The following is a 13,232-nucleotide window of genomic DNA, read 5'->3' as shown; positions in this document are numbered from 1 at the left end:
CCAATCAGATCCATTTCAAGCACAAAAAAACAGGGGGGAATGTAAGGCCAGGCAAGTTGTGTAGTTGGTGTGTCAAAGAAGGGCAATCTCCTTTTGAATAAAAGGCATATCTGGAAGTAGCTGAAAGTAGCCCTGAAGGCCAAAAAATAAAAATAAAATAAACGAATGCTAGGTACAGTGCACAGAACACAAGAGGCAACTCTACACATGGACATCACCAGATGGGCTATACCGAAATCAGATTGATTATGTTCCCTGCAGCCAAAGATGGAGAAGTTCTATACAGTCAGCAAAAACAAGACCTGGAGCTGACTGTGCCTCTGATCATCAGCTTCTTATAGTAGGTATAAGCTAAACCAAATCCCATATGAATACACAGCGGAAGTGAGGAACAGATTCAAGGAACTAGATTTGGTGGACAGAGTGCCTGAAGAACTATGGATGAAGGCTCATAACATTGTACAGGAGGCAGCAACAAAAACCATCCCAAAGAAAAGGAAATGCAAGAAAGCAAAGTGGCTATCCAACGAGGCCTTACAAAGAGCAGAGAAGAGAAGGGAAAGAAAATGCAAGGGAGATAGGGAAAGTTACAGAAAATTGAATGCTGACTTCGAAAGAATAGCAAGGTGAGACAAGAGGGCCTTCTTAAATGAACAGTGCAAAGAAATAGAGGAAAATAATAGAAAGGGAAAAACCAGAGATCTGTTCAAGAAAATTGGGGATGCTAAAGGAACATTTTGTGCAAAGATGGACATGATAAAGGACAGATAAAGCAGAAGACATCAAGAAGAGGTGTCATTGAAGCTACCAATATGAATTTGACCTGACTCTGGGAGGCAGTGGAAGACAGGAGGGCCTGGCGTGCTCTGGTCCATAGGGTCACAAAGAGTTGGACCTGACTTGATGACTGAACAACAACAGTTCACAAGGGACCTGGCTGGAGAGAGGGTCACTATAAATAATCATGTCAGTAGAGACTGAAATAAAAGTGAAGCAAATGAACAGTTCTTAACTGGTGAAGCCAGGATATGTCCCCTATAAAAAGCCAATTGCCTCTTGGGATACTTGCAATTAGAAATCTCTCCCATCCAACCCCACAACAGCTGCTGCACTTTTCTGCATCAGCTCAGATGACCATACTTTCTGAACCAATGCAAATAGATCTGTTTTTTTAAAAGTAAAAGCCCCAGTGGTGGAGGGAAAAACTACACATGGGGGGTGGAGTTTCAGGATGATTTGCATTTCCCTTTGAATTATGTGGTCAACAGAAAAAAATGTAAATCAACCTGTCCTAAACCCCTTAGCATTCCCCACATTTTTAGCCAACATGGTCAGACCCTCAGTGGCAGCAATCATCTGTAATTAAATACCTTTCTTCCCATCCTGAAGCCCCCAATGGCTTCCTAGTAATGAAAGTGATTATACAGAAACCTCAGGACCTGCAGGGAAGAATTCAGGAATGTTTTATTTTTAAAAAATTGTCAGTGCTGCTGATGTCATTGGTCTTATGTGGTGTAACTGAAGGCAACAGGACCCTCTAGCTGTCCTTGTGCTGCACTTCTGAGGATTTCCATATCCTGTGGTGTCAGTTAATACACCAGATTCTGTCTTCTTAGGTATGAGATTAGTTATGGCTACGGTCAGCACCTTGCTGTAGTCTTTGACACATGACAACCATTGATACACCCTCTTTTTTTCCTTCTCTCATAGCTGCCCTGTTACCTATATATGATCCTCTAAGTGATGGAAGAGTCACCCTTGGGCGCAATTGCAGTATGAGTTATGTTCATATAAAAGTCAGAAAGATGGGGAATATTGAAACAATGCTCAAAGAAGCCAGTTTCTAGCAATACACACTAAGAAAGCCACTCATACCAAATCAAGTACTGATGAAACATTTTAGATGTTTAACAGTTATATGGTTCAATAAACATAAACATATATTTTTATGTTGCTTCTTGAATCATATGTCTTTGCACCTGTGACATCAGGCCTAAGTTTGCAGGCTGCCATTTTGTTTCATATGAACATTTTAAGGCCTTTGGATCTCTAAACACTAGAGACCAGAGACTGGATAATTTGTTTGTAATGCAGGTTAGGCAATGCTGTAATATAGAAGAAGGGTCAAGCATTAAGCCACTAGCCTGCCTCAGAAGTGGTGGGAAAACATGAGAGGGTTACATATGAGAAAAGACAACACCTGGACCCCCTGTAAAATTCCATCAATGGGACACAAAAGCCTCATACAGAGGTTATACAAGTCCCACTAAGAGCAGTGGGAAAGCCATAGAGTCTAACATAGAATTGGGGCATTTTTCATATTTTCAGAATGCAGACAATTTTTTTTGTTGGCTTTTCTTTTGTAAAAATGTATGAAAAATAAATTTGAAGGAGAAAAAATAAAGCTAATCTACCTTTTTAAAAGGACAATCATCAAATTACGTCAAAAGTTTTTATCTCCTGGAAAGAAACTGGGCTAAGAAAATGTTATTTGGCAGGTTGTGGAACACGAACGAACAGAAGCGAGGAGAGAATCTTTGGAGGAAACATTGCCGAAGAAGGGGAATGGCCATGGCAAGCTAGTCTTCAGCTGAACGGCATCCATCGCTGTGGGGCAACACTGATCAGTGACAGATGGCTTGTAACTGCAGCTCACTGCTTTAGAGGGTGAGAACCCTCCTCCCACCCCTGGTCCAATATTATGTCTGACCAATACAGTTCCACTATCACATTATGAAAAAGAATTACCAAATTAGTCCCATATTTTCTAGCATCATAGGGCATTGCATTGGCTGCCTGTCTGGTCGATGACATATTTTAAACTACTTGTCTTGACATTGAAAGCCTTACATTTTTCCTGGCCTAATTATTTAGTAAGTGGCATCACATATTCCTCTTAAAAGAACTCAGTCCACAGATTTGGGACTTTTGTTGGTCTCTTAGATGAAGGTGGAACATTCCAGACGGCAGCAGTTCCCCTCCCATTTGGCTCCAAAGCTGTGGAATGATCTCCTCCTACAGCTCCATATAGAACCAGAGTTGGACAATTTTAGATGATGTTTGAAAACCTATCTGTTCAACAAGAAGCTGTAGGTGTCAGGTGTTGTGAGAGGAGAGAAACCAATGCATTTTGATTTAAACTTTCTAATAGATTGGTTGGTAGTTAGTTTGATTCTTCCTGGATGACTGCTCATTCCAAATTTTATGTTGATGCACAAATTAAAGTTGTTAGATGTTGAGTTTCCATGTTTTGTATGTTTTATTGATTTTATTGGAATGTGCTCTTGTGTAGAATATAAGTTATTTGTTACTACTACTACTACAACTACTACATTTAATTTATGCACATATGTGCACTAACAACTTCTCATAGATATTGCTGTATATGAGAAAAATGTGACTTAGTGATAAATCTGCCCACTGATTCTCTTCTGCAAATATCTGTCCATGCGGTCTTCTCCTTTCTAAGATGGATCTATATTTTGTGTTGGGGCAATGGAAGATCTGTGGGGAGGAACTGTGGTGCTGAATTAGTCAGAAAAGAAAGAAGTCTTGCTTTGATGTTTCTTCCTATGCCTTGTTATTAATTTATTGGGAAGTACGGGCTTCAGAAAGGCCAGAGTAAAAAACAAAATAATGTCACTACTAAGTTAAAATAATTATTGTTCTGTTACCTGCAATTTCAAATGTCTTTCAGAGCGAGGGATATCAGCAGGTGGACAGCTAGTTTTGGGGCCCGGTTAAACCCTCCAACAATGAGAAGGAACCTTCAACAGATCATTGTTCATGAGGATTATGCCAATAATGTAATGAATCATAATTTTGACATTGCAGTCGTAAAGATTGTGCCCCCAGTGCAGTTTTCTGCGGCTGTACATCATGTTTGTCTTCCAGAGGCTACACAGTTCTTTCCGGAAAACACGACCTGTTTTGTCACAGGATATGGTGCTCTGAGAGATGATGGTTAGTCATCATTACCTATAATAATAATAGTTGTGTGCTGTCAAGTCAATAGAAAATGAATATAGCTGTTGACCCAGTGGGATCTTCACCATGATGGGCCTTGTTCTGTGTTATGGAAACACTCTGTTAATGCAGCCTTTTCCAGGGGGTCCAGTCCCAACCACCAGGCATCCAAAGAGTGCGGAGCAAGATGAGGGTGTTGTGGCAGCTACCACAGGGTTCAGACATGATAGAGTTGGGCCTAGTACCTGAGGGGCTTAAACTTTCCAGAGAATATTGGAAGCTAAGCAGAAAAGCTCTTTCTGTTACGATCAGATAATCAGCAGTCTGGATAGGTAGACTTTCCCAGCTACCCAATAATAATATCAGTCTGTAATGTCAGTTTTGACAATAGTTGCACTGAAGACAGACATGTCTGTTTTATCCCATTCCTTGTAAAGCAGGTACTGCTGTCTATGTAATCTGGTAGACCCATGTCATAACATGTTATTGACCTGACAAGGGAAAGGGTTGGGTTTCTAGAATGCAATCAAGCCTGATCATCCAGAGGCATCATAATGTCAAACCATTCTAGAAGGAGATGGTGGGCTGCCTGTTTATTTATATGCCTGAAGACAGTTCTTAACTCAGAACACACACTGGCTGGAATCCTGTTGCTTAGCACAATAAATTATATTGGAATAGGCTCATTGAACCAGTGGTGCTTTGGTGAGTCAACTTCTCCATAAGCTCCATTGATTCAGATAGACCTGCTCTAGTTGCAACTTCCTACACTAAAGTGAGTCACAGCTAGCATAGGCCCACTTGAATCAAAGGAACCTATGGAGCAGTTAACTCACTGAAATTCCCACTGTTTCAATGGGCCTGCTCTAGTATGGCTTACTAAAAGGACTCAAGACATGATATAAATATTTTAAATAACATTTAAAAATATTTAAAAGCTAAAGGTTTTTCATGGCACAAGTCTGGAGCCTTTTACCCCATGGCCAGTTCCTCCATTCAAGGTGAGATGCTGTGTGTGCATTAGTGACTAGATGGGATAGGGTGCTTTTGTAAATGCTATGTGATTGTGTGTCAGAAAGATATGGCTAATGTTGGGTTATCACATGGAGGAGAGCTATATGCAGTTGGTATGATTGCATTACCCTTCAGACATTCTGTGAAATATCACTAGTCTTGCTTATAATTCTAATCTTATTTTGAATTATTTCCCAGGTCCAAGTGTTGGTGAACTTCGTCAAACAGAAGTGAAAATTATAAGCAATGAGATTTGTAACAGAAGAGAAGTGTATAATTACGCCATTACACCTGGAATGCTGTGTGCTGGGTACTTAGAAGGAGGGAGTGATGCTTGTCAGGTAAGACTAATAGATCAGAATAGAAGAGAATAGTAAGTTTAAGGGGGAAACTCCTTCTCAGAAAGCTTCTGAACACCTTAGCATGCTGCAGAATATAAGTGTTTATGCTTCCTTACTGCGCTGTAGTAGAAACAGGCAACAGTCCCTAGGGAACTTTCAGATTGTATTCATTTTGGATTTTTTTTTGAGGGTGTCCTATTAATTTTGGGGTAATTTGGGTGCTGGCGCTTTCAGTAAACACAAAGTGGACTGGATCCGTTGGGTTCTTTCATTTCAGTTTCTCTTTCAAGTTTCTGTTACTAGACCAAATTAAGCCCTACAGATCCCTCAAAGCTACTTAAAAAAAAACATGGAATGCAACAAACAATCATCTACTCCAAAAGCAGATAATGGCAATGGTGTGTGGAGAACAAAAATAAATCATAATCAGATATTAGGCACTAACAGCAATTAGACAGACATCAAAAACTCCAAATAATGGATCAGGAAAGGAAAATATAGGAGATAATCAGTAAGTGTAAGCAAAATAGAAAGTGCTGTATCTTTTTATAGAACACAGAGAAAAATAAAAGCAGTACAGCCTCCTCTCCATACAGAGGCAAAAAATAAAAATCAAATACAATAATGTTAGTATTCACCATAAACCACCATTATAAGTCTGCATTATGAATACAGTTGTAACAATCAGTCCATACATCTCAAATTGTACAATTAAACCAGATGTCCAAGTAAATTTCCTCATGAAATTAGCATCTGTATAATAGTTCAAATGAAACTAGTGCTAACAGATCCTCCAACCATGGTGGATAGTGGATGATGGATGTTTATCTTCCAAGCTTGGAGTATAAAGGTGCAACATGGTGGAATATGGAGCATTCTGGTTCACATTTAAAGCTCATACTTTCAGTGCAATCTATTTTATCTCACTCTGAGCAATCCTTCCATTCACATAGGAGTAGTTTTTTCTCCTGTGAGAAGGATCGAGACAGTGCTACAAATGCTTCAAGTTTCTATCTGTTTTCATTATTGACACCCTGTCCCTTTTCTCACCTTTTGCATTGGTTGTGCTAACTTCCCTTTTTTGTTGTTTAACTTACTAAATGGCATAGCACTACAGCTCAACTTAGCATGGATGCTCCCTTATACCTGAAATAGTGCTGCATCACTTAGGAGAATATTTTAAAAAATTGAGAGAAGAGGAACATAGAGGAGAGAGTTCCACTGCTTTCCTTTGTACTGTGGCAGCCCACTGCATAAATCACAAGGTGGACACCAAAGAGAATGCCACCCATAATTCTATTTGACAGCAAATTAAACAACCACACAGACTGCAGAACAGGAGCATAGAATCATAGAAAAGTGAAGTTGGAAGGGACCTACAAGGCCATCAAGTCCAACCCCTTGCTCAATGCAGGAAAACAAAGCATATCTGCCAGGTGATTACCTAAGTTTTTCATGAATGCCTCCAGTGTTGGAGCACTCACCAACTCCCGAGGTAACTGGTTCCACTGCCGTACTGCTCTAATACTTAGGAATTTATTCCTGACATTCAACTGAAATCTGGCTTCCTGTACACTGAGCCCAATATTGTGTATCTGCACTCTGGGATGATGGGGAACATATTTTGCCCCTCCTCTGTATGACACCTTTCAAATATTTGAAAAGTGCTGTCATATCTCCCCTCAGTCTTCTTTTCTCAAGGCTAAACAATTCTTTCAGCCTTTCCTCACAGGGCTTGGTTTCCAGCCACCTGATCACCCTTGTTGCCCTCCTCTGAACCTGTTCCAATTTGTTAGCATCCTTCCTGAAGTGTTGTGTCCAGAACTGGACACAATACTCAAGGTGAGGCCTAGCCAGTGCTGAATAGAAGGGGACTAGCACCTCGCAGGGCACTCCCAATTGCCTCAAATAAACTGCAGCTCTAGCTTTGTGGCAGAAAAGAGTGAAACAGCTTGCAAAATGGGCAGGATGGATTACTCTTATTTATTATTATTGTGTTTAAAATAAAACACATGCAGTCACCAGAAAATCAGGCAGACCAATCTGCACCAAATCAAACCAAATAGTCAATTATATCCTTGTTTGATCACCCCCCAAGTCTCTTAGCCTCCATGAGGAAAGTCCAGTTTTGTTGCCCATTTGTTAGAGCCCCAATACAAGCAGCAATGCCATACATTAATACAAGCATATGTCTTAAGGATACATTTCTAGTATTACATCTCCAACACCTGTCAGATTTACAATCCCTTCCTAAACAACTGGTGGAGTTCAGTATATTCTAAATATTGTTTTGTTGTTGTTGTTGTTGGATTTATCTCAAATTCAAGTCTAAGGAAATATCCCATATAGATTCTAATGCCATTCTCCATTGTTTAGATCAGTGGTTCTCAACCTTAGGTCCCCAGATGTTCTTGGACTAAAACTGCCAGAAGCCCCTCACCATTAGCTGTGTTGGCCAGGATTCCTGGGAGTTGCTGTCCAAGAACATCTGAACAGCCAAGGTTGGGAACCACTGGTTTAGATTGTATGTGAACTTCTAATTCTTAATTCTGTATTTTTCTAAGTTCTTTTGAAAATCTATTCAACATTTATAAACCAGTTACAGGCTTAGGTTTCTGAACAGATTTAATAATTCCCTCCAACAGCTAAGGAAATTCTGAAGCACTTAGTGCAAGTGAACCAAAGATGGACACCAGCAAATGCTGAAGCTGGAGGTGCAGCCCTTCTGCACTCACAGGGAGATGATATTTAGTTGATAAAGTGGAGGATGTTAGAGATCCTTTACAAGCCCTCCAAGTTTGGTGAAGATTGGGTTTCCTCAAGCCTGCTGCTAAAGGGCATTTCCTGGGGGGGGGAACCCACTTTCTGGGTATATAACTTGGATATCTGAAACCCAGTCTTCACCAAACTTGGAGGGATTGTAGAGGAGGGTCAATTAAAGCTTCTCTGTGATTTTGGTTTCTCTAGGTGCCTGGGGAGAACTTTCCAGGGGGGCCCTCCTTGTGGGTGTATAACTTGGACATTCGAAACCCAAACTTCACCAGACATGTAGGGCTTGTAGAGGAGGGTCAGGGGAAACTTCCCTGAAATGTTGGCGTCTCTAGGTGCTTGGAGCTAAAACATTAATTGTCAAATTCATTCCTCAATTCATAAAATAGTCATAATTTTTAAATTCATGTTTCATCAACCTTGATGAATCACAAATCAAAACAAATCACCACTTAATCTGCTGGTCTTAATCTTCTTCTGTCATCTTTGCCATCTATGAAGACACTTGAGCAGGCAGATATAACCCTACTTCTTTTTTTTTTTTTTTTGGTATTTTTTATTTTTTATAAGGGATAACAAAAAGGAAAAGGGAATTGGGATTGATGAGGAAGAGGGGAGACAATAACATACTTTCATCCATTCTGTACCTATTGCCATATCAAGATTTTAAATTATTCTATTTACTCTTTTCTGCCTTCTAGATTCAGTTCTCCTTTCAATATGTACTGTTCACAAGCTGCCTGTTGATTCTGTCCACTTGTTAAATAGATCCCATCTTTCTGTTGCCTTTTGCAAGGGATAGTCCTTCATAACTTCTGATAAAATGTCCATTTCGGCTATTTCCCGTATCTTTTCAATAAGATCTTCTTGTTTCGGTACCGTTGATCTTTTCCAATTTTTAGCATATAAAATTCTAGCTGCCGTAACTATGTATATAACTATATAATTCTTTGACTTATCTATATTTTCAGGTATCATACTCAATAAAAACAGTTCTGGGGTTAATGGCACTTTACAGAGCAATATTTGTTCCAACATTACATGTACTCTTTTCCAATATTGTTTCGCTACTCCACATGACCACCACATATGATAATAGCTTCCCACTTGTGATTCACATTTCCAACACTTATTTGATACATCTGTATACATCTTTGACAATTTTTCTGGGGTCATGTGCCATCTATAAAACATCTTATATATATTCTCTTTAAAGTTCACCGATCTTGTAAGCTTTATATTATTTTGCCATATTTTCAGCCATTGATCAATATCAATGTTATGCCCTATATTTTGTGCCCACTTAATCATACATTCCTTAACCATTTCATCTTGCATCTTAATTTCCAACATATAATTATACATTTTCTTAACAGTTTGTTCTTTTGAACCTAATAAAAGTTTGTCAAAAATCGTTTGCTCTAAGTAGAAGCCTTCTATTTTATCTTTTGTATATCTAGATTCTAGCTGTGCTCTAGGCCACCACTCTATATATATATTCTGTGACTCTAGCTCTTCTTTAGACTTTAGTTCACCATCCTTTTTTAATAGATCTTGATATTTTAAAAAGTTTGTTTTTGTCATAAGACTGGGTTGGATAAAGGCCTCTAACGGTGACACCCATACAGGTATTTTGTAATAAATTTGTTGTACAGTTTTTCTCCACATTCCCAGTAAAGCTCTTCTTATCATATGTGAATTAAAAAATTTTTGTTCTTTGTCCTTTTTATACCATAAATAGGCATGCCAGCCTAATTGCAAATCATGTCCCTCCAAGCTAAGTAATCTATCATTTTCTAGAAGATATAACCCTACTTCTGATGTTGCCTTTGCAAAGAATAATATTTTCCTTTCTGCATATTAAAAAAGATCTCATTTCCTCTTCTGAAATTAGCAAAGCTTAGTCAGTAGGAGCACCTGGGTTCAGAGCCAGGGGTTAAACGTTCAAATCCCCACTGTGCCTATCAGGAGAGAGGCCAGCTGAGATCACCCAGACGGTGTGTGGCTGAAGGGATAACATGCTCTATTATATCTGCAGTGTTGGTCAGGCTGCATGGACACAGGATGCCACCAGGAAGAGGGACTGGGAAACTATGTCTGAGAACTTAATATCTAGAAGATGCTAGAAAGTTTGCCATAAGTAGGAATCAACTTGACAGCATATAATTATTAATTTTTTCATTTCTAGGGTGATTCTGGTGGTCCACTGGTTACGTCTGATCCCAGAAGAATATGGTACCTAGTTGGCATAGTGAGTTGGGGTGATGAATGCGCAAAGCCAAACAAGCCCGGAGTCTATACACGAGTGACTTACTATCGAGACTGGATCACTTCCAAGACTGGGATCTGAAGTTGACAGGAAGCATGAGCCTCCCAAGCAACATGCACACCTGGGAACCAAGAAAATTGGACAATACCTCAATATTTTTTTTCAGACAGATATTGTTGCTTTGGTCTGGTTCCAAGAGATTGCACTGGTGTCTCTGCTGGAGCTGTCAACATAACTTTCTTGCCAAATTAAGCCCAGTCCACCAGCCTTATTTATGTATCAACCTTATTTTTCTGTAATGGAAGAAGAATAGAGGGAGGCATAGAATTATAGCTGCCAAAAGACATTTGATGATAGTTCTTTCAGGCCTTAAAAACATGGCACCATTGGGACTCTGTTTGATTGCTGTGGATCTCCTACAACCATATCTGTTTTTATTACTTGTTGACCATATTTTAAAGTGTGCTATTTTATTCAAGGAAAATCACTGCACATTATCTTACAGAAACTGGATGTATTTCACTGGATTCTTTCTTTCAAGACCTCTCTTTCATAGCCAATAATGTGCCATCTTGGGATGCTAAGTCCACCTTAATTCATGAATGGTGGATAGGAAAGGGATGTCACACAGGCTGAAACAGCTCAGAGTCCTTTGTGGTGTCCCTTTATATTTCCCCTGCCACTCTCTATATCTGCACCCAAGTAAGTTACATAAACATTGTGAGAAAGAATCTGGCACAGGTCGGTCATGTCAGATAGGCATAGTACGGTCCTTTAAGGCTGTCATCCTAAATGGAAGTTTTGCTTAGTAGAACTTGTGGTTCCTCTTATACCAGAGAGTGGACATCATCATGACTATACTATCTGATGCAGTGCCTTTAAACAGTGATTTTATGCTGCATCCAAACCAGTCTTCAGTGTTCTTTAGCTAATATATCCTTCTCCTTCATGTACAGTACTTCTTTTACATTTATCTTACCTTGAATAATTAGTTGTAACAATCTATACTTTTCATTTCTCATTCTTTGTGAGTGAAATTTTCTGTATTACAGTGGACCCTCAACTTATGGAATTAACCCATATTGGAACAGTGGCTGCAGGTTGAAAAGTCTGTAGGTCGACGCTTCATTGACCTACAATGCATTGAAAACCGATTAATCTGTAACTGGCCGTTTTTGTTCCATTTTGGGGTTTTTTTTTTCAGTCTGTAGATTGATTCTCTGGCTGCAAGTCAAACCTAAATTTTGCAGCCAGAGAAGTCTGTAAGTCAAGCCGTCTGTAAGTCGAGGGTCAACTGTGTGTGGTTTTATGATTTCTTTCTTTGCTTGTATACTATAATACTTTGTCAGTGATCTCCAAGGAATTCTTAGCATCCTGTGATTAATTCACATTTCAAGTTTATAAACCTTTTCATATTGGGATTTTCTTTTTTATATATATACAGTGGAATTAATGTCTTGCAATGGGACTCACTTCTGAGTAAAAATACTTGAGCCTTCTGGAGTTCAACAGGATTAAAGTAGCTTTCCACAATACTGTATGTTGTTCTACAGTTTGGTTTAACTATAGCCATGGAGGGCACCAGACTTGGGAAGACTTGGCTAGAGTTACAAATAATGGCATTTTCATACACAATATAAGACTTAAAGGAACTCTTGCTTCAATTTGTTTCTGATGTGCATTATTCACACAGATTCGCATAAACAGGAGGCGAGTAAGTCGCTCAAAAGCAAATGTAAGCCTCCTGTCCCTTCTTTTTTCCCCCCTTTCCTATTAGTTGCTGCATTAGACTCAAACCTTTCTTGCCTTTCTTCTTTTCTTCCTATCTGACAAGCTATTCAGGTTACCTGGTGAGGTCCTAACATAGTGCAAAATAATTTAAATTTGGACAACCAAGCCAAACAAATCTTTTACATGTCTTTTCTTCACAAGATGACACCCCCAGCTTGCCTTTTGCCATATATTGGCAGAAGATTAATGGTCAGGATGCCTGGATGTAGTAACAGAAAGCTAAAGAGCAAGAAAAAAAAAGGAGAGCTGCTATGCTGGATTGTGAAGCTACACTCATAAAAAGGCATGTGCCCTTGTCCAAACCTCTAAGAGTTCATTGTCATCTCAGTCAACATGTCAGGCTGCAACTAAGTTGGATGCCATCGTCTCATTAGTCAGAAAGTAATTACCCTTCATGTTCTGAATTATTCACCTTGCTTAGTTGTCCCTCCTAGTCGCTATCAGGTTGTATAGGGGTGCTCTGTCCACACGATGACAGAAACTAGAACTGTTCACTGGATTATTTTGAGGGTTTTTCTGTTGCTGAAATGAAGAATAGACTTCAAACAAGAACTTGATGTGGGAGATTTCAAAAATACAGCTTAGGCAACCCTGGATTTTTGTTTTTGTGTTTACAGACTTGCATCTAGAGCATTGTTTGCCACCAGTCACAACTTTCCTACACACAGAAGACCTAAATGTGAGATCAGGATCTAGTTTTGTTTTGCATTTCTGGCTTCATACTCTAGATATAGGATACAGACACTTTCCTTGGATGTGACAGAACTCCAACCTCATGAAGTGAAAATTTCAGGCAGGCAGGAAGGAGAAGAAGAGCAGTCAGAGAACACATTTCTGTCAGACAGGGAGATCACAATTAATCTGCTGGCATGTTTTCCAGGCAAGCTTTACAAAAATGAAATACTATGATCCCAGTTGTTTTGCCACACATTGTGGCAATTATTTTGGTTCTTTTTTAACAAAACAACTTTCTGGAAAATAAGATTCCTATGAACTAAATAATTTAAGCTGGAATTGATTAACTGTGAAACTATTAGATCCTTGGGCAACTTGACCAAGTAGAGACAGATTTGTATTCACAA

The 13,232-nt window shown here is 39.2% G+C and overlaps 1 protein-coding gene across 1 annotated transcript in view; it reads left to right on the top strand.

Moving 5' to 3' along the window:
• LOC110088962 (transmembrane protease serine 11E) overlaps window positions 1–11,892 on the top strand; it is a 28,804-nt gene extending 16,912 nt beyond the window's left edge. The window contains exons 6-9 of the mRNA XM_073003972.2: window positions 2,499–2,667; window positions 3,698–3,963; window positions 5,179–5,321; window positions 10,279–11,892. Of these exons, the coding sequence (XP_072860073.1) occupies window positions 2,499–2,667; window positions 3,698–3,963; window positions 5,179–5,321; window positions 10,279–10,440 (740 nt within the window). The 3' untranslated portion in view covers window positions 10,441–11,892. The remainder of the gene's footprint in view (window positions 1–2,498; window positions 2,668–3,697; window positions 3,964–5,178; window positions 5,322–10,278) is intronic.
• Window positions 11,893–13,232: the final 1,340 nt, after the last annotated feature.

This window comes from Pogona vitticeps, chromosome 6, assembly GCF_051106095.1.
Source record: "Pogona vitticeps strain Pit_001003342236 chromosome 6, PviZW2.1, whole genome shotgun sequence".
Taxonomy (NCBI): Eukaryota; Metazoa; Chordata; class Lepidosauria; order Squamata; family Agamidae; genus Pogona; species Pogona vitticeps.
Note: the sequence above shows the minus strand (reverse complement) of the source record. Positions and strands in the feature narration are given on the sequence as shown.